At 36.5% G+C, this 23,268-nt stretch overlaps 1 protein-coding gene across 5 annotated transcripts in view; it reads right to left on the reverse strand.

Annotated features, from left to right (window-relative positions):
- Positions 1-949: 949 nt before the first annotated feature.
- LOC136846078 (neurofilament heavy polypeptide-like) overlaps positions 950-23,268 on the reverse strand; it is a 38,782-nt gene continuing 16,463 nt past the window's right edge. For 2 of the 5 annotated variants that reach the window (XM_067116773.1, XM_067116770.1), the window contains exons 6-13: positions 21,344-21,471; positions 20,704-20,839; positions 19,179-19,265; positions 16,769-16,872; positions 13,973-14,092; positions 10,754-10,858; positions 6,191-6,333; positions 950-3,505 (exon numbers count right to left, since the gene is read on the reverse strand). In XM_067116773.1, coding sequence (XP_066972874.1) covers positions 6,280-6,333; positions 10,754-10,858; positions 13,973-14,092; positions 16,769-16,872; positions 19,179-19,265; positions 20,704-20,839; positions 21,344-21,471 — 734 coding nt within the window. In that variant the 3' untranslated portion in view covers positions 950-3,505; positions 6,191-6,279. The remainder of the gene's footprint in view (positions 3,506-6,190; positions 6,334-10,753; positions 10,859-13,972; positions 14,093-16,768; positions 16,873-19,178; positions 19,266-20,703; positions 20,840-21,343; positions 21,472-23,268) is intronic. The other 3 variants (XM_067116774.1, XM_067116771.1, XM_067116772.1) reach the window with 3 other exon arrangements.

Below are 23,268 nucleotides of genomic sequence, written 5' to 3' on the forward strand. Positions count from 1 at the left end.
ACATACACAATGAGGATAAAATGCAAGTGCAGTCAAATGTACTACTGTTGAGATCAAAATGGAGATTCTCACTCTTGGCTGACAGTATTCATAATAATGTAACAAAAAAGTAAACAAAATCTGACCAATATATCAAAATTTGGACATACATTTTCATGTAAGTAACATTAAATTTAATGCCGTTGAACCAAGAACAGATAATGTGCATGTGTGGGTAAAAAAAACTGCTTACACATTTTTCTGGAACTAAACAGTCAGGTGACAGCTTTTAATGGAACTTAGCCCACTTTAGCTACTGATATGTCACTATGCTCCTAGCTTGAAATATAATACAGGAAGGCAGAAAAACAATAAAAAAAAAACACAGTACTAGCACTGATATAGGAGGGGGAAAAAAAAGTTCAAAAGAAATACTAGCACTAAGTAAAAAGAAACACTAGCACTAAGTAAATTAATTTATATTAAGCATAATTTGAAAAATGTTTGCACAGTAATTAATCTAGACAGTACTACTGTATACAAACATTTTCATTTGAACAATACATGTACTATCAGTATGACAGTAAAGTGACAATGCTTATTTCACCAAGAACATAAATTCCTCCTTAGGGTCCCAGTATGTGGACTGTCTCTAAATTTCACAAATCCATCACAAACTCTTGGCTAGTCCTCTGTTATTTTGAATTAAGTTCTGCAGTCTTGTTAACAGATAAGGGAAATTTACAATGCTTCTTCATGAAACAACTAGCTGCTTAGACTTTGACAGTGCTTGCTGTACTGGACTACTTTCCATATTGGATCCCTTGGTGTAGCAGCATTCTGTTTTTCAAACTGGGGTTGTAGCTTGGCCAGTAATATTTTCTCACAAAAATGCACCAGTTATTTGTACTGTTTCAATACAACCCATAATATTTCTCATGGAAATATGTACACAATAAAAATATGAATCCTAAACCAAGTGGAAGAAAATTTTATTCATCAAAATGAATTTTAAGAAAACAATGAATTAAAACATCAAATCTTTGTAATGGAATAACAATTGAGCTATGCCATCTCATAAGCAATATAAAAGAAAAAGTATTTCATGATTTTACTCTTGCAAAATTCACAAGTAATTTTCATAGGAAATACATGTTTATAAGCAATTATTACTCTATAAGTAGGTACTGGCTACAAAGTGCCTTGTGCAGCATGGTTTGCAGTATTTAACCAGACCACTGAATATGTTCTTCTCAAAGAAAAATGAAATGGCAGCAAGACAAATCTACAAGATTTCATCATTTAGGTAAGAAGACACCAGAGAGGATCTATAAAATGTATATATAAAAATTACCAAAACAGCTGGAGATGAAAGGAATTTCGTAGAAAACCTGTAGTTTTCTGTTTCTCAATTTTCATCCATTTCTGAAAACATTTAGTTGCTCTTTCAGCCTATCTTTCCTTCTGTTTTCTATGGCTCCTTTCCACCTAGCTATCCAATTTTTTTTATAATTTCACCATTTTTCCACCAATTCTATCTAAAGCCTTTAATTATGTTGTGCTACTATTTTTCCCACACTGCTATGAACAGCCTTCAATTATTATCTTGCACCAAATTTTTCCTACACAGTCATCCAGTGTCATAAATTATATCTTGGTCCCTTTTTTTCAAAATAGCCATCTAATATCTTTAATTTTTATTGGCTTTAACTTTCACTTCTCATTTTTCAACAAATTCTTTGGGCCAACTGTATAATTCAGTGGTAGGGTAAAATACTTTATAATAAATACCTATACCTATAAACTATGAGCATAAAATAAAGTATACCAACATACTTTCAAAACAATTCTATACTGAGCCGCCCCCCAAAAATATATTTTTCTGTAAGGGCATGCAAAAAATGTCCTCACATCTCTAATAACTGAACAAAAAATCATTCCACTTCAAATTTGTTTTGTAGACCTGTCTACATTAATCTTACTGAAATGATTGTTTTGGAGGACACAACAGTAAAGTTCCTCCCTGAACATGATGAAATAAATTTTCTTATATCACTAATAGTAATATAAAAAAATTATTTCTCATTAAATCTCAGTATATAAAAAAACTATCTTACTAATATCCTTTTTACAGGGTACTGAATTTTCTACTTAAAAGTTGCAAACTGTTACCAAATGATTAACATAAACTATAAGTTAACTATTCCCACAAACAAACTTTTAAAGCAAGAAGCTACCTTTGAGCATCTACAGTACTCTCTTTTACAAAAAAGTAATTAAACTATTTTAATCCTAAAATTGCAGATACGGCACCATATGACTGTGCATTACTAGATATCTGTGATTAATAATTTTTACAATCAGACTATGTACACATAACTGACAATGGTCATAACACAGACATTGATAAAATTCAATTTTGACCACATTACTATACATAAACACTTAATTCAGAAAAATATCAACAGAAATATTGTCCTCAATTTGTGAAAAAATATGTCAATTTCAATTTGAAAAGTAAAAACAATGATGACAACATCCAAAATATACTAACTTTTAAAAGGTGCCTTGATCTTTTTTAGGGTTAAGTACATCAGATCCCAATCCAAAACAAAATTCCAAAAAATTGAAGTAATTTCAAAATAATTCTCCATGGTACCATACCACAATCCCTGAACATTACCACTTACCATTTTTACTAAAGTTTCAGCAGATTACAATAGGTAATTATCTCTTGGTTACCATTTATACTAAAGATGAAATTTACTTTCAACTTATCTTTTGTTACTCCCATCTGCAGGGAAAGCTTCAATTTTGGAACACCTATTAAATATGTCCCCTGATGCCTTTTGGGTTTAGGAGCTATCCTCATTGTTCTGCTTCCTTTTCAGTTGCTACTTATCCTTGCTATTATTTACAAATTTTCCTCCACTTGAAGATAAACTTCCATCTTGACTGTTAATTATATCTAGGTTTCTTATAATGGTGTTGACAGTGTCATGTATTTCATCACTACTGGGCACTTCTGGCAACATATTATTCACAGAACTTTCAAATGCACTCTCTTTCTTGTCACCACTAAGGTCAACTTGACTTTGCTGACTATTAAAGAATTCAGCAGTTTTTCTGCATTCTTTATCAGGGTCTTCAGGTTGGGAGTCTTTTGTATTCTCAACAAAATATTTCTGACTTAGAACACATTCTGCATCCTGAACTGTTGGTGGTTTGCTGCAGGAACACTTTTCTTTTCTATGATCTGCTTCTTTCATGGAACTACCTGAAGTGCAGTCTTTACTTAGGGGCCTCCTTTTTTCCCCATCAACTTCTGAATCCCTTTGAGGCTGCACATACTTTCCTTCTTCTTTTCTGTTTGTGCCTGCTATTTCAACATTCAGCTTACCATTGGCTGTCTGCTCCTTACCTGTACTACTATTTTTTAAAATCTCACTACAACCATTTTCATGAGGGATACCTTCTTCTATAAATGGAGTTTTATCAGCATGTGGACTTTCACAAGTACTTGGAGCTGAAAAAATATACCTACTTAGTAAAAGTTAAAGTAATAAAAATGAAATAATGTACTAAATTTAACCATTAACTAAAAAAGTTATATTACCTGATTTACTGCAACAACTGACCTTCTCTAAATAGCACCACTCATATACTGTATGCCCACAATCATTATTTTTAAATGTCTCAAGACTGCAGGCTTTTGTCTAACAAAATAGAAAATCAGTAGAAATACAATAGTAAATGAGTCTTCTGGACCCACAGGCAGTCATCCAACATCAACCACATTTTTTTGTGTAGTCAAGAAATAAGGGTTTGAGAACAGTAGAGCTGAGAGTTGGGAATTCACTATACAAGTGATGGGTTTGTAGTTAAAAATTAATTTTGTATTATACATCAATATTAGGTAGTTTAAGTAGCATTGCATTATATAAAAATTCAGTTTGTTTCATCACATTCTCATCACTCTCACATGCCCGAACAGCAATTTTGGTGGGAGTTCCAAGTCACTGAATATCCCACATTGGTGACCTATACCTGATGGGTATAAAAGAGCACTCGAGGACTGCTATGTGCCAGACCAAGGCTCTGGTACCTCTGCAGCTCATAAGAACAAACCCATTACAATGTACAGCAAGATGCTTGTGCTTGGCAGGTGTTGAGTAATATGCTAATTGCAGCCACTTACCATTTATGTGAGACACAGAGGATAATAACCTTGGAATTCTGCATTTCTCAAGACAACAACAACAAACTGATGGGAGGAAATGGAAAGAAGAAAATGATTCCCTTATGCCCTTCCTCAAAGGTAAACTTGGCCAGTCATGGCTACACCAAAAGAATACATAGCCAACCACTTGTGAGTTAAATATCTTAAATAAAAATTAGCAAAGGTGAATTAGTACTAGGTACCTGCATTCAAATTAGATGATACAACAATATTACATTTAAAAGCCACAGAAGTAGAGAAGGCTCTGATTTCATGAAATAGACCTCCTAGCTTTGTTATCTGTTACATTACTATATGTAAATATGACTTGCCTTAACCAGTGCAACCTGTTTGCATTACCTTATGGAGGGATACAGTTTGGTGATGTAATGGTGATGTAAATGACATCCCCCCATCGACATCCAACTTCTAGCAGAACTCTTTAAAAAAGAGAATGAATTTCACTGACCTTTCTCCAAAATGAAACACCAATAGAGTCTTCACTGGGAGGCTTCTTGATCAGAAGCACCACAAAGACCACAATACAAGTTATAAATTTGGAAACGATAGGTACAATTGGCCTCATATGAATGTCATTTGGTAAACATGCTTTTGGTCTTGTGTTGCATGTTAAGTGACTACTATTTACTACATTGTGGAGTTTTCAGATATCTCCATTGCTTGTTGTAATGTGTATGTAGCCAGCTGCACCTATAAGACACTCTTATCACTTTATCACTTAGGAGAGGTAGGTGGCCATGGCTGGAAAAGAAATGAATTTGGTATGAATACTGAAATAATGGTCAGGATACTGAAAATAGTGACCATGCATCAAAGAAACAATGCCTCAGACTCATGCAAAGTGAAGTAGGTGACTAATGGATGTCTGTAGGTCTGGATAGTTTGTGTCACACTACTACTTGCCATATTCACTTTTCTCTGTTAACCTTCATGTGGAAGAGTGAGAAGTAAGAAGGAGGGCACTGAAGACTATGATTATTAGGCTTATTATATAAAACTTATTTTTAAAACCTTTTCTTATAAGAAACCTTGTTATTGCCACTCTAAAGCTAAAATTATATGAAACTAGCAAAACAGCTGACAGGGTGTCTCTGTTTGATACAGTAAAACTTCTCAAGCTGAACATCAGCATCAAAATGACAAATTTTTTATCAATTTGTATTTTTCATAACTACAAACCTAAGGTCTTTACATACGGGAAAAATCGCTAAGAGCTAGCTGGATCCGGTTAAAAATAGAACAAGGGTTTGGTGACAGCAGGGTGATAGCCAATGGGAAGAGAGTAGGCAGAGTCTGACCTCTCTTTCCCCTATTGTGCCGCATGACGTACCAGTCATCTCTTTTCAAATGAATTTGGAAATAGATTTGCAGTTCTAAAAACCATTTTTGATGAGCAAACAATCAATGAGGACTGCTTAACTTCATGAATGTACATCAACCTGCTGGAAAAGAAGTACAGGTACATGAATAAGGGGTAACAAGAAGGAAACCTTGAACATCAAATGAGACCTGGGATACAAATGAACAGTAGAAAAAAGCTAATGATACATGAAGACAAATTTCTGGGATACAAATAAACAAAAGAAAAAAACAAATGATACATGAAGGCAAATTTCTTTTTATTGAATAGAACATAAAAATAAAGCCCTAATTAGTTTCATTAGTAATTATTCCCTTCCCAATATGTAGCTGATCTTTCTTAGTTTTCTCTTAAAATGACAACTGTCCTATGGGGGCAATTATCCAAGGATCAACTGTTCCAGACCCAACATACAATGAGGAAAAGTTTGGTCAGAAAATTAGTAAATATAAAAGTAAGATGGAGACCAATAGGAAGGCCTAGGAAATCATTGAAAAAGGATTTAGATGAAGACCTAAACATGATGAGACTTCAGGCAGAAACTGCACAGGACATAAATGATTCTATACTACTACTGTACAATGATATATGCTAACCTATCAATCCCTTACCTCCATTTTTACTCTCTATTATCGCCATTTCACTATCATTTCTGGAAGTAGTCAATGAAGAATTCTCCTGAGTTCCTAACATATTCTGTTTAGAAACTGTACTTGATATACATGTGCTTCTCTTTCCTATTGTGCCATGGTACCTGAAATAAGTGTTCAGAGAAAAATAGACCTAATTATATAAAAAGTACTTTATGCCTAAGCATACTATATTTTAGAAAAAAATTATGATCAGCCATTACAGATACTTGTAATTCTTGGCAACTCTTGAAGTGCTGCGGAAGCCTCTCAGAATTATAATCCAAAAATACACTTGCACCATAAATTACATTGTCCTTTCACAAATTATTTGTAGAAGGTATAAATGACTATTATATCCTCATTTTCTAGGTAATATTCAAGTACAAAATAAACATCACTTGAGTTGCTTCCACAGAAAGTGATTACAGGCAGTCCTCGGTTATCGGCGGGGGTTCCGTTCTGGGGGTGTGATGATAACTGAAAATTGCCACTAACCGAAAATCGGTGATTTCTGGCGCTTTTTTGGCGATTTTCGGGCTTATCGGCGCCGAAAAGTGCCGAGTTTCGGTTATCGGCACCTCTGTTAGGTATGTATTGGTGCCAATACCCAATTATCAGCGCTGATAAGCAGAAATTGGCGATTTTCGGCGCTGAAAATTGCTGATTTTCGTCGCTACACAAGCGCCATAAAACCGGATCACCATTAACTGAGCCTGCCGTTAACCGGGGACTGCCTGTAATTATCATGTAACAAGTTGTCTGTTTCAGAACTCAAGAGTACTGCATAACATATATTACATTTTTTACTTAAATCTATTATAATTAATTTCCTTGGCTGCCTTCTGTGTCTGTGTGGGTCCCTCCCCTCCCCCCTATCCTCCCCCTTTCCCTTTCCCCCTTCACCCTCCCCACCCCATTTCCCCACACACAGACACAGAAAGGCAACCAAGGAAATTAATATAATACTAGACAGTTTCTGTCAGATCCATTTCCTTTCATGGAAGAAATCCAGAATCTGTCTTTGGAACCATATCTTCCACCTCCTGGAGAAACGCCCATTGGATTATAATGTATTCTTAAATCTTAAAGACCCCAGGATCCTGGAGCCTTCAGAATTACCAGAAGCCTTAGGAATTGCCAAAAGCCTCCGGACACACACACAGACACAAAACTGACGAACGAGAACTGGAAGAAACTCCGACGGTATGAAGATACCTCCAAGAAACTTATTGATCCCATTAAGGCAATTGCTTTTACCAAAAATTGTATAAGAGAAAAACTATGTCCTAAAAGTATTGGAAGAAGTGGCCAGACATGGACATGATGGAGGGAGGTAGAGAAGATACTCTGACACCATAGAGAAGAACCTGCAGAAAGAATACAGCAACTTAAGAAAAGATGTTGGGAAGATTTCTGCACTAACAGCTCACTAAATATCCAACAAAAGGTACGTGACCTCCTTGAGTTAGAGGAGTGGAAATACAGACGGGTGGTAACAAGGAGGCACAACAAGAAGCTATTCAATCTTCTTGGGGGCCCCTTGAGAAGCGAGCAACACAAAGATGGCTTCATCAACCTGGCAGGAAACGACCTTACCCAACACCAAAGGTTCCTCCTGAACCTGGGTCTACAGTGCCACTATGCCAGGAAACCACACTCCAAAGCCAAGAGAATATAAATGGATGCCCTTGTAGATCGACTTTTACAACTTCGAGATGCATTAAAAACCTAAGATTAATAGGCGGTACATCGACGACATATTCGTCACAATACAAGAAACCGATGATGCCAGAAAACTAGCATATGCGCTAAAAAGAAACTTGGTGCTCAACTTCACCACAGAGCACAGCCAACAGAGGACTTTACTGTTTCTTGACGTCCTGGTAAAACAACAAGGCCAGTTTAAAACGACCGTGTATACAAAAGCAACGAACACTGGCCGTTGCCTGAACACACGAGGAGAATGCCTGGACGCATATAAAAAGTCTGTAGTGAATGTCTATGTCAATAGAGCCTTCACACAGCACATTGTGGAGAGACATACACAATGAACTTGACAGAATTCGCCAATTGTTGCCAAACAACGGCTAGGCAGATCAAACAATAGAAACTGCAATAAAAAAGACAATGGGTGAATTTTAGCAACCCAACACGACAATGAAAAAAGAGGAGAGTCTGATTATTTACCATCATCTACATTACTGCATGGATCTGCATACAAGCACACTACATGGGATAGTAAACAGAGGCATAGCCCCAAAAGCCCCTTATCACAAAATAAGCCTCAGTATATATAATAAGCCTCACCTTGTAGCAGCCCTAATAATGAAGAACAGCACTGCTCCGGGGGGACTGAAGGAGATGTGCACAAACGTATACAAATTCATTTGCCCAGAGGAGATGTGTAAATCTCAGCCAAAATTACATTGGGCACACTACAATGACCCTTCAGAGACATATGCTGGCTCATAAAAATGAAGGGGCCATTCATCAACATTATATAGATGTTCATGACGGGAAGCCATCTCTACAAGAGCTGATAGAAGGTACCCAGGTCGTACATAGAGAGGACAACTATGCTTGCCTCTTGATAGCCAAAGCCGTAAACATTGCTATTTAGAAACCTACCCTGAATTTGGACCAAAAACTGAACTGTCATGGAATCTGGACCAAAAACTGAACTGTACCTGAGCTAAGACCTGGACCTGAGCCCAAGGCTGGAGGATGGACGGCAGCTGGGGGGATGCTGGAAGTTCCCTGGCCTTGGAATCTGGACCAAAAACCAACTGTACCTGAGCTAAGACCTGGACCTGAACCTGAGGCTGGGGGATGGGAGGCAACTGGGGGCTGATAGAAGTTCCCTGGCCATGGAATCTGAACCATAAAATGATCTGTACCCAAGCTAAGACCTGGACCTGCACCCGAGGCTGGAGGGTGGAAGGCAGTTGGGGGGCTGCTGGAAGTTCTCTGGCCTTGGAATCTAGACAACAAACTGAACTGTACCTGAGCTAAGACCTGGACCTGTACCCAAGGCTGGAGGATGGAAGGCAGCAGTTGGGGGCTGCTGGAAGTTCTCTGGCCATGGAATCTGGACCAAAAACCAAACTGTACCTGAGCTAAGACCTGGACCTGAACCCGAGGCTGGAGGATGGAAGGCAACTGGGGGCTGCTGGAAGTTCCCTGGCCATTGAATCTGAACCATAAACTGATCTGTACCCAAGCTAAGACCTGGACCTGCACCCGAGGCTGGAGGGTGGAAGGCAGTTGGGGGGGGCTGCTGGAAGTTCCCTGACCCTGTAATCTGGACCAAAAACCTAACTGGACCTGAGCTAAGACTTGGACCTGAACCCAAGGCTGGAGGATGGAAGGCAGATGGGGGGCTGCTGAAAGTTCCCTGGCCATGGAATCTGGACCAAAAACCAAACTGGGCCTGAGCTAAGACCTGGACCTGAACCCGAGGCTGGAGGATGGAAGGCAACTGGGGGCTGCTGGAAGTTCCCTGGCCACTGAATCTGAACCATAAACTGATCTGTACCCAAGATAAGACCTGGACCTGCACCCGAGGCTGGAGGGTGGAAGGCAGTTGGGGGGGGGGCTGCTGGAAGTTCCCTGACCCTGTAATCTGGACCAAAAACCTAACTGGACCTGAGCTAAGACTTGGACCTGAACCCAAGGTTGGAGGATGGAAGGCAGATGGGGGGCTGCTGAAAGTTCCCTGGCCATGGAATCTGGACCAAAAACCAAACTGGGCCTGAGCTAAGACCTGGACCTGCACCTGAGGCTGGAGGGCAGTTGGGGGGCTGCTGGAAGTTCCCTGGCCATAGAATCTAGACCAATAACCAGAATGGACCTGACCTAAGACCTGGATCTGAATCCGAGTTTGGAGGATGGAAGGCAGTTGGGGGGCTGTTGGAAGTTCCCCAGCCCTGGAATCTGGACCAAAAACCGAACTGGACCTGAGCTTAGACCTGGACCTGCACCCAAGGCTGGAGGGTGGACGGTAGTTGGGGGGTTGCTGAAAGTTCCCTGGCCATGGAATCTGGACCAAGAACCAAACTGGACATGACCTAAGACCTGGACCTGCATCCGATGCTGGGGGATGGAAGGCAGATGGGGAGCTGCTGGAAGTTCCTTGTGTTGGTTGTCTCTAAGTGAAAGCTACCATCTTTTTCAATAAAGACTAAGCAACTTCATCTATGTGATTTCTTGGATGCAATTAGAAAATAATAAGTACTTGAGAATTAAGCAATTTGGTTACATTACAAAGAATAACAATACCTGGTTCAATAATTCCATAGGAAGTGTTTCAAAGTATGCTTTATCAAATCAGTTGTAGGCGCTGACAAAAACAATAAGCAATGCAAAGGATTCTAGTTACTCATGAACCCGACCTTACAAAGTTGCTTTACAGTTCTCAAAGATTAAAAGTTAACAATAAACAAGGAATTTAAACTACTTTCTAACATACAGGAAACTATGATGAAGTTACGATAGAATAATATCAATGTAAAGGAAATCATTGATGTTAAATCTCAAACAAACCTGGAGTGAAATGTGTACTTCTTCTTTCGCTCTGCCAAACTCATGTTCATGGCATTGTGGGCCTGCTGCACAGCTTTTAAGAGAAAACATGTTTGAAGAATCCTGCTAAAAAAAATTATGAAAGCAAAATTTACAATCTTGAAAATGCACCATTTCCAACAAAATTTAGGCACAATTCACAAATACAGGCGGTCCCCGGTTTACGACAGGGGTTCCGTTCTTGCGCCGCGTCGTAACCCGAAAATCGTCGTAAACCGGAAAATCGTCGAAAATCGTCAAAAATCATAAGAAAACCTTACTTTTAATGCTGTGGGTGCATTGAAAACGACGTAAACTGCATTATTATTGAGTTTTACATATAAAAAACCTTCAAATTATGATTATTCTGCCGTTTTGGGGCCAAATTTCTTCCGTCGATCGGCAACATGCGTCGTAAGCCGGAACATAATTAAGCCGGGAAATAATTTCTGATGAATATATTTGAAAAGCGTCGTAACCTCGGAACGTCGTAAGCCGGAACTGTCGTAAACCGGGCACTGCCTGTACAGTATACCTAACATGACTTACAAAAAATTAACAATATGAAAAATTTTTAATCAATTTGTATTTTTCATAACTAACAAACCAGAGCTCTTTACATATGGGGAAAATCTCTCAAGCGCAGCTGGATCCAGTTAAAAATAGAACAAGGTTTGGTGGCATGAGTGTATCAGCCAATGGGGCGGAGAGAGAGTAGGTGGAGCCTGACCTCTTCTCCCCTTCGCATACACTGTGACTCGCCAGTTATCTCTCTAACCGCCTTCAAGCAAGATATGCACTGCCCCTTCTAGCATAGAAGCCAGTTTTCTATGCACTCCCTGTTCATTCTATGCCTTGGCGTTATGGTTTTTTCATTCTATTTTTGTCTATGTGTTTCTGGGATATATTGTGACTATCAGTGTGTGTTTGCATTCGAGATGCAAACCCATGAATCATCTAAGAAGGACTTTGCCTCAGAGGAAATGTCCTAGGGTAGGTAACAACCCATGATTTTGTCATCTAGCCTCTCTTTGTACTGATCCTCATTTGACTTGTAGCAGATGCAGATATAATGATTTAATACAGTACAAGCTAAAAATCACCTCCGGTACAGTCTCACTGAAAACTTATATGGTACCATCATCATCCTCATCATTATTGTCATAAATTAAATTATATTTTTTTTCCTTTTATTGAGTTATACATGAAACAAATTCTCTCCATTCTTTTCTGTCCAGTACACCACAGACCATAAGATCTGAGTTTCCTCTCCCCTTTTCCATGATATTTTGGGCCTTCCTAAAGGAATTCACCCTGCTGCTTCCATTTGTTTCTTTACCCTATCAATCATAATCAGCCTTAATTGTAGAGTTGAATCCATTCAAATTCACAAGTCTTTAACACTCAATTAACCAAAAGAGACTAGTGCTGACTAATGTGCACCTTCCATCAATTCCCCATCATGTCTGTTACAGCCATGAGAAATCTCAAAATCTTCAATTACCCAAATTTGGAAAATAAACTTATCATTCATCCTCGTTCTTTTTTCCAATTTCCTGTATCTCCAGCTATTTGATCCCTTTTCTCAACTGTTCTCCTAGTAATTACCTGATTAATCACCAACAGCTTACAATACTGTTCTTGCTTATGGTCTGCTAGCCTTTCAGCTCAATTAATGTCTCTTCCTTATTGTATTTTGTATTTTGCCCTTTTTTTTTCAGTTTACCACATTTGCCATAAGACCCTACAGCACATTAAACGCACCCTTATTATGTTCTGACAAGTATGGCAATACAAACAAAGCAATTTTTTTTTTTTTGCATTTCATTCACAAGCAAATATTTAATTGAATATCAGCATACAGGAAGCAAGTATCTTCCTAGAACATTAAATTTCCTTGACTAGCATAGGCAACACATTAACTAGCCTAGTGAGTGCAGAAACAGACAAAGCACAGACATACAGACAAATTTTACAAATAACTGATTGTACATTTCTTTAATGTTTGGGTTCAGATTGATAAATAAATAATTATTGAATTAATAAATAATAATAGTTACCAGTATCCAGTTTTTTAAAACAATCTACTTTTTGGACGATTCTATGTTTTTGATGAATAAGTTATAACTCTTCAGGCCACCACTAACGTCTCTTCTTGCTTAAGTAATGTAAAGAGTCTGGGAAACACGTCTGCAGCATCAATTTTGCGACGTGATATATTTACAATTTCACTGTGGCCTCTAGAAAAATTATTTGTCTAAATAAAATGTATTTTCAAAGTCCACTTTACTGGATACTGATCAACAGAATATGAGTCATCCAAAACATACCACTTAAATTTAGTTCAAGGATATAAGAAATGTTGACACTGTGTTAGACGTACCGGAAAAATGTGTTAGCGTTGTCTCCATTTGAATTACACAAGTTACTTCTAACATTTATTTACTCTATTTTCATACCAAATCTGTCTCCAGTTTGGCAGTGTGAGTCCCAGAGAGGCGTGTGTGCAATAATAACAGAAGAAGTATAAATTTACTACATGTGATTCAAATGCACTATAATTGTAGTTTGGTTGGTTACACTTATTACATATAATAAGCTCACTTAAGAAAGCCATACAAGCATGCATAAATTTCTTAATGAATGGAGAAGACAGATTTGACCTACTCAGATAACATGTTATTCACAGAGGTTTTGATAGAGGGTAGGTGTCAGAAAATGTTGAATTCTATTGCCTTCGGGATATGCTAAATGAAGCAGGTACTGTATTAAGGGCACTTAGAAAAATATGCTTCAACTTGGATGAAATGGAATGAGAAATCTAAACTGCTGGTAACATATAATATATACACATACGTACATATATCCCAATAGTACAGAGGTAGCGAGAGAGAGAGAGCAAAGACTTACAGTGGTTACATAGGGACTTCTTTATGCTATGGCAGCATGCCTAATGACAAAGGACAGAGGAAAATATGAAAAGGCAGTAATATAAAACTTTAAGATTCTTTGCCAGGGTTCAGTAGGTGTCTGTATTAAAAATTATGGAGTGGTGGGCTGATGTGGTGTTTGACTGCTGGTGATTGGAACGAAATCTAAAAGACTGAGATGGTTTGGCATAATGAGAAGGAATATCAACATCATAAAATTAATCAAATATATAAATGTTAACTTAATAAGTTCTCATATACATACACCTACCTTTGAACTAACTGCAAGGAAGCGGTCATGAGTATCAGTTGTTCGGAATTTCATAACATTTTTGGACAAAACCCAACCACGGCTTACAGGCTCTTCAAAAAATGTGACATGATAGTATTTCTGAAAGCAATGGAATTAAGCATAGATAATAAATGAACCAAGAATAATATGAGCTTATTACATTATTATTACAAGCAACTGTTTTAAAAGACTACGTTAAACTTCTATGTTCAAAAGCTTAAAACAGCCTTAACCTACAAGAACCCCTTAGAAAATAGAATATGTATTATTCTAAAAATTCCCTTATGCTGCTACAGAACCAATGCAAAATCTGCAATATGTTTTTAAAAGAGACTAAAGGAACAGGATGAATACTAGTAGGAAGGCCAAGGAAATCTTGGAAAAAGTGGATAAATGAAGACCTTGAGCTAATAGTTCTGGTAAAAAGAGCACAGGAGAGTGGAGAGAGCTCATTTCTCTCTTAGACAAATTATTTCCTTGGTGTTGGACTTTTTCTGATGTGAAAGTATCTCAGACATCCCAGGTTAACACGGAGTCACCCTTCCTAGTGGACAACCTCATCTACTCCATGAAGATGTTATAGTTTTTATTTTGTGTCTGTATGTTTTACCTCTAATTACTGTTTTCCACAAATTCTGTCTTCAAACTAAGATTGCTGTTGTTACAATTTTTACTCATAGTTTTGGGAGGTTTTTGTGAGTGGTTACCAGGCACCTGTTGGAAAACTGGATTGTACTGAACAGAAGTCTGCAAACCAATTGGTGAAGATAGGCTAAACTTCAGAAGTTTAGTTCCGGGAATTGTAAGTTACATTTCTTTGTGTGTGTAACTTTTTAAATACCAACCACGATGACATTAGTGGTGGTAAGGGAGCATGATCATATAGAAATGATTGCAGCTAAGGCAATTAACTGTTTGCCTACTGTTATGATACTGATCTTCTGAAATACTCATGTGAAACCATTTTGATATATTATTATGCTGTTACCCAAAATTTGTGTAAAAGTACTTTCTCTTCTGATGCTCCCAATATATTTAAGACATGCTTTTAATGCTTTCATTAACAAAAAATACTGTGCTTTCTCTAACTGGACACTGTCTTGGATTGTTTATTCATAACACTTTCTGCTATTTTCCTTCCCATTACACTTGTCAGTCTCACTTACCAGACTTGGTTAGTTTGTTTATGAAATTTTTTATATACAGTAAACCCCAACATATTCATGGGGGTGCATTCCAGACACCCACGTGAATAGTTAAAATCCACGAATACTTACAACGCCCTCAAAAAATGCTTATAACTGCCTACCTTGAAAATTTAACTACCAAATGTATACTTAAAGTATGATCTTACATCAAATATACCTTAAATTATTATCCTATTACTGTATTAATCTTTGAAATCATATTATTAATATTATTTCAAAGTCATCTTAAACATTAGTACCCATAAAAATATATACATAAGTACTTCTAACAGTTCCAGCCAAAACAGAGAGTTACCACTAATTTATAATCAACCAGCCTTGTGCTGGTTCAAAGAGAGAGAGAGAGAGAGAGAGAGAGAGAGAGAGAGAGAGAGAGAGAGAGAGAGAGAGAGAGAGAGAGAGAGAGAGAGTTTATCTCTTTAATCTCTCAAGGAATGTTAATCCATTTCTCTTTAAGCAACTGACAACAAAAAAATTTATTTTTGTTTTTTGTCTTCCAAAGATGTATTACCTTTACTATGCATTTTTAAAACACTGTGAACACACACACACACACACACACACACAAACAAAAACAGTGCGCATATGTGTTAATACCAACTAGTTAAAGAGACTCAAATTAGCAGTATCTTTTACTGAGAGAGAGAGAGAGAAGGGCTGAACTAAATATCTATTTACCTATCTATTTACTTCTCACATTCTACCCTTTGGTGAGAGAGAGAGAGAGAGAGAGAGAGAGAGAGAGAGAGAGAGAGAGAGAGAGAGAGAGAGAGAGAGAGAGAGAGAGAGAGAGAGAGAGAATTATTATTTTTATTATTTAATGTTATTATTTAATTTTATTAAACTTAATATTAATATTTGCAAATTAGTACCATAAGTTATTATTTTATCATAAAATGCACCCTCTAAACTTATACAACAGGGTTCATTTTAATGAGGTCCCTTCTGTACTCCAAAGGGGTCCCCTAAATGGAGGGGAGGAAATGCATTTTTTACCATCTGTTTCTCTGTCTTTGTGTTGCATATTATTTCACCTTATTACATATTATTTAATCTTACAGTATTATTATTATTATTATTATTATTAATCTTAATAATATTTGAAAATTAGTAAATCTTTTTTATCATAAAAAATGTATATAGTCATGAAAATAACATCCAAATACGCTAACTGGTGAATATTTCTTGATGAAAAAGTCTGCGAATTGTCAAATTCTTCACAAATAATTTAAAGATATGTTCAACCAACAGAAAATCCAGCGAATCGGTGAGTCCACAAATCGTGAGAACACGAATAAGGGGGGTTTACTGTATGTCAATGAGAAGTAAAGATTCAAGAATAGCACATTGACAAAAAATAAAAATTTGTTAAGGCAAAAATACTGGAAGTCTTATAGTCTTGTCAACACATTACTAGGCAACCCTCAGCAGTTTTCCAAATTATTTGTTATCCAACAACCTCTGAGACCTGAGATATTCATATAACACATATTGCAGTATCTTATTTTTCTGACAATTTTTTCAAACAAGAATAAGGCAAAATCTCGTACAGTATACACATACTTACAACATTTTTAGCAGAATTATCAAGCCAATTATGTATTTGGAAATCAGGATCAATATCTACCATAGCTGGCCACCAGTCTGTTCCTGTCACTCTTGCCCATACAACTGCAATCGAAAAAATCATAACAACTGGCTGATAACTCAAACTCAATAGTGATACCTGTACTACATTTTCTAAAAATTAGGGACCTTACCAATGTATTCTTACAGTATTGCCAATCTGATATAGAACTCATAAATAGAACCAAGTCCATAAACACCATTTCTGGCCCATCACATCAGTGTCTTGAAGATAAAAATCACAAGACAAAGTGTACTGCAGATCAAAAAACAATGCTAAAAGTGGTCACTGAACAACACGTTTTAAGTATGCACCAAGCTCATAAGTACCCCTCACTACAATTCCCATTCTAGAGGTAGAAATGAAGATTTAATGCTAGGTGGTGTTGAAACTAAGCTTACAACACTAACTATGAGCATAACTTATGGGTAACTATGCAAACAATGCACTTCACATTATTCTGATTGGAAAAATGACTCACCGATGCTTATGACAGACATACTAATCACAAACAAAACAATCTGATTCTTAAAAAGAAACTTACCAAATCTCAAATATGATAAAAATCAACCAATTAATCAATTCCTGCTGCACCCTACGGTATGTATACAGTGAACCCTCGCTACTTCGCGGTTCGACTATCGCGGATTCACGACTTTGCGGATTTTTTCCATTACGTATGTATATTATAAGAGAAAATATATAGCGGATTTTCCGGAAATTTCAAAAATAGTCGCGATATATGAAGACCCAAATATTTCATTAATTCCATTAATAATTATTAATATCTGCTAGTACTGTTGGTTCATTGCATTATGACATATAATTCAGTACAAAATGAAATTAAACAAAAGATTTTTCAGAAATATTCATCGAAAAATTAAAATTAAAAGTACCGCCATATCGGCAGCCATATTGCTAAAAAAAACAGCGATGTTTCATCATGTTACGTGAGAAGAACGGCTTGCGAGACCGACGCGCAAGGACTGGAAGCTTCAGTATATACCCACAGGCACTCGGACAAGGCACGTGAGTGGTACATAAGAGAATATCTTATCACTGTTGATGTTCCATCTTAAATCACTGTAAAAATAATTAAAATCAGAATTTACGTAAAGCAACTCAAGGATACTGTACACTCTTTCATCACCAGCTTGTCAAGACTTAGTCAAGACTTAGTCTCATCCCAAGCTACTGTGCTGTAGTACACACACCATCTCTCTCTCTCTCTCTCTCTCAATGAAATATGAATTACTGTATCATAAACTTTTATGTACAGAATTAAAAATAATTTCATTGATAAATATGTTTCTTTTAGCAACTAAAAAAATTATTTTCCTAATTATTTCGTTAGTAGTGAGCAGCTTCAGTCAGCTGATTCTCAGAACGTAAACATTACAAATATGGGACGATCTTTTTTATGCATATTACTGTGACAGAGATCAAAATAGTAATACAGTGTTTAAGTGCATAGGAAGTGTTTATAACAGTGTGGGAAAGGTTATAAAGCCTTTAAATATATACCATGTATACATACAGTATATGCCTCCCTAGGGAGGGGCCAATGCTACTTTGTATGAATTTCACTTATCGCTGGGGGTTCTGGTCCCCATTATCCGCGATAGACGAGGGATCACTGTATAGCCTTTATGAATTCTTGCCACAAAGGTCGTCATGTGCCAGGACCAAACACAGTTGTAACTCCATGTGCTTTCTTGGACATAAGAAGTTTTATTCTGTGCATTGGCATCACTTTGCATGAACTCTAAAATCTTAAAATTTTTACCTACTCAACTACCTTCTATCACCGGTTGATTTTTTTTATCTAAAAATAATCAACAATGTGCCTGAGAAGTACGGAAATTAACAAAATTTTTCTGCCAACTACAGACACCCCCCACCTGCTGCCAAAGGTGGGCAGTGGAGTAACAACAGGAAAAACAATTTACTAGACCTCAAACTGTTGAAAAAGAATGAACATGGGTTATTATCACTACAGCCAAGGATGTTCTGGTACTGTGTAAGATGCTAAGTTTGTTCACCTAATCAGTGGCGACTCAACGGTTGTTCTTGGATCTAAAGTGGACGTTGCAATTTTCACTCACAGAAAAGTGTCTGGATAAAAACTTTTTGCCTATGAAAGACTGGCTGACAATGTCCAAGCGCATAAAATTAAAGAAGTATGATTATGCAGTGTAAACATTCTATACCTTTACTATCTTAACAATGCACTAAAGTCTAGTTTCATTAAATTGCTTGTCAGAAAAGTTAAATTTTTTAAAAGATTAATACTGTGCAGTACATTATTCTTTATAATAACACAATACAAAATAATATATTTAATTCTCACCTGAGCCTAAAATGTATCCATTATATACATAAACATTTTCTTTGTTCCAATCATCTTCTGGTGCAGAGCAAACATTTTGGTTTTCATCTGAAAATTTAAAAATAAACTTTAAAAATTATAAAAAATTATATATCACACTAATCTAAAAACAGTGCTTATAGAAAAAGGGCACAAAACTTTTCAATAAGCATAATTCACTATGCAATATAGCTTTTGTAATAGTAATTGGAAACAACAATACATATTGCACCATGATTAAAAAAACCTTGGTTAATGTCTTAATCATCATCCATAAGTTTCTAAGCCTTCATACTTCCTTAGTTACAACTTTTCTGACTCTTTTTCAAACCATCTCAAATTTACAATATCAATATAAAAATGAAAACGTTATACAGGCAGTCCCCGGTTATCGGCAATCCGGTTTTTAGGCACTTGTCCAGCGACGACGATAACCAGATTTTCGTCACTGAAAACCAGTTATCAGCGCCGATCGCCTCTTATCAGCGGCGCTTATCACCGGTTATCGGCGCTGATAGCCAGGGATCAGTGCTATTATCACCGATTTTTGGTTAGCGGCGATTTTCGGTTACCATCATACCGTCGGGAACGGAACCCCACCGATAACCAGGGAATGCCTGTACTTCCAGCCAATTCCACTGGTAATGCATGTTACATATAAGTTAGAATTTAATTAATTAATATGCACAGAAGCAAACATTCCTTAGACTAAATGTGAATTGTCATACATTAACCAAGTGTACTAAACTTATGGTTTGTCTAATTATTCATTACTATTTCTTATAATCAAAATCCAAGCACTAGCATAAACAACTGAATCGAGAAACAGCAGTTTGCCAATGTTAGTTACCGTAATTATCATGTTTATTGAAAGTTGCATTATGGTTGTTGACTTACTGAAAACTTGCTAATTCTCAATGATGAATTCCATTAGTAAAACTTATGATTTTGACTAATCTTTCATGCAATGGAGAAGGTCTTAAGAAAGTATAGTACTGTACTGAATTTAAGCTGCAGATGCTGCAGCTGATACAAAATTACATAATGTGCATGCTGCAAAATGTTTTGGAATAAGAGAGAGCAACGATTGAAACTGAGGAAATCACACCTTTACGTAATTGCGTACTATTTGACTTTTGCAAATAGCTCTGTATTATACACACAAGCGTACTATTTGACTTTTGCAAATAACTAATGTCATATTGGTGTAACTAACTGGGGCCAACAGTTCTCTCTCTCTCACTCACTCACTCACTCACTCACTCACTCACACACACACATACACATACACACATCCTCCCAATAAATTTCAGTTTTTAGAATTTTGGAAAAGGGATTGTAATTTACACTGCAGTGGGGTCTGAATGCAGTCAGGCCATTACAAATATATTCTACTTCTATATATATAATCCTAAACATATTAGGCTTTAAAATTTTACATTAATGTATGAATAACAGGTGGTTATTCTACTGTTACTTCACAATAAAGCAAAAAGACTTTACTTACTGTGATTGAGCTCACAGAACCATTTTGGTGGTAAACTTGCTGGGTCTATATTAGGTGGGAGTTTCCTCCACTTGCTGCAGGTATCACATTGCACCCAACTATCATAAGTTCTCTCAACAATATGAAACAACTCTTTCTGAAATTAACATGTTTGTTATTAGATACATGACTCAATAATAAAAACTGGTTTCACTGTATCAATCAATTGCACAAAAACAGAAGATGTGAGGACACAGTAACAACACCAAAAATTTAATAAAAAATAAAAAATAAAAATGGATATTTTATTATTAGGCTGTTCAGCCAGATCTCAAAAAGAAAAAAAAATTACCTAGGCCCTCGGGGCAAAGCTGTCAAAAATATCACATACATGCAGGTCGTGGGTTAAGGCTTTTACATGTGCTTCCTTCCACCATACCATGTGGTCAGGTTTTTTAAATATAGCTAGGTCAGTGAGCAAATAGTAAAAGCATGCAACTGCCATTAAATCAGTGCTTGCTATTAGTATAACTAAAGGCCAGTAGCCTAAAATTCATGTAACTTAACAACTAAAAATAATACAGCACACTGTTATACAAGTTGCACAAAAAAGCTATGGGCACACTACATCACACATAAAGCACTTACAGACAATCATTACCTTATAAGCTAATGTCCTTGGTGAATCATAATGTTCACTTGCATCTGAACCTGAAGACAGCTGTGGCGACAATTTCTGATCACTAGCCACTGCCTCTTTCTTTGATCTTAGTCGCTTTTTTATATTTTCTGGAATAAGCATATTGTATATAGAAATATTCAGAGATGAAGCTAATTTTTAAAACTATTAAAAATAAAAAACAAGATATTTTATAGTGAAACCACCGGGAATTTTGTTTTAACAAATACATTCTTTCATAATAAGTAATAACTTGGTAAAATCATTCTTTCATAATAAGTAATAACTTGCTAAAATCATTCTTTCATAATATGTAATAACTTGGTAAAATCATTCTTTCATAATAAGTAATAACTTGGTAAAATCAAACAATAAACATTACCAAAGAGATGGTAAACTTAGATTGTTGCCTATCTTGACATTATGCTGTACTGTAGTGCCATAAAAAGTGGAATAACTTAGCCATTTACTGTGAAACAAAATAGAATCTTTTAAGACTTTAGTGTGTTGTTTACATGCTTAACCCCAGTCACAGCATGCCTTATACATCACACTGAGGATGGTACTAAAGGTTTTCTGTGGTATTCCTTCGGCCCCAGCTGCATAGCTTTCCCATTTTACATTTCATTTATTCCCTTTAGTCTCTTCCAATCTAGCTGCCCAACTCCAGCTTCATCTTGCTCCAATTTTCATAGCTCATTCAAGAACAAATCCTTTGTGTACCCCCTGCGAGAGTCCAGGAGTGTGACTCAGTGGTCTCATTAAATCAAATAATAAATAACAAAGAATCCAGTCAGAAACTGTTATCTCAACTTAGGGCATACATTCTTAAATGCCCACATAAGATTTGCACACGGAAGCATGTCTGTGCAAGAATTAAGAACTTAAGAATTGAGAACTTATCGAAGTAACTTACTTGTTTTTCTAATACAGAAATTCAGCATTCTGAAGTTTAATTCACATACAAAGACTTCTCTTTCAAGGGCTTGACAAGAATTTAAATATTCGTTAAATTAACTGCTAAACATAATGACGAGAATTATTACACTTCATTATAAGGCTTAAAAATCACTCTAATAACACAAGGTTTAGTCTCTTCACATGTTTTCCATTCAAATTCAATGGTTATCCTAAAAAAGTGAGCCGGTTCATACGGTAAAAGGTCTTTATGGCTTAACATTAAAATACACGTCACATGAATGGGATTAGTGGATTCCAATAATAACAACAGTAACAATAGGAGTCCCTGAGAAACTAAATATTCAGCTGGTCCTTTTGAGTAACTTACTGTAAAGCATCAAATCAACCCCTTAAAATCACTTAAGACTAATAAATAAAGAGTCAATTTTCCTGAAGAAAACCTCAATAAATCTTTCAAAATATGTAAGTCTGCAGTAAAAATGCACTTTAATTACTTGTTACTAAGGTGTTCCTCTCACTAACAAACAGAATGTTACTAATATGCTTTCTCCAAAGTTCCTCACTGGGTTCCCATTGGGGACTGCCTGGTTGTCAATATGACATTTTTATTCTAAAATAATGTTTAACACATACTTACCTGTTAGTTACATATAGCTTTAGTCTTGACGTCACGGCAAAATTTCAAAACGCGCGGCAGCGCCAGTCCGAATATCGGGTGATCGCCCTTACCTGCCCTCTGTCGGGGTACTAGGAACTATTCCAACATGCTTCAGAATAATTTGCCTACCTGTCCCCGTGGGGAGGAGGGTGGGCTTTCGTATATGTAACTAATAGGTAAGTATGTGTTAAACATTATTTTAGAATAAAAATGTCATTTTAACACATACAACTTACCTGTTAGTTACATATAGCTGATTGACACCTTTAGGAGGTGGGCAATGACAGCTAAAAGAGTTGTTGGAAACATTAAGGTTATTAATGTAGAA

Source organism: Macrobrachium rosenbergii, chromosome 14 (assembly GCF_040412425.1).
Source record: "Macrobrachium rosenbergii isolate ZJJX-2024 chromosome 14, ASM4041242v1, whole genome shotgun sequence".
NCBI classification, from domain to species: domain Eukaryota; kingdom Metazoa; phylum Arthropoda; class Malacostraca; order Decapoda; family Palaemonidae; genus Macrobrachium; species Macrobrachium rosenbergii.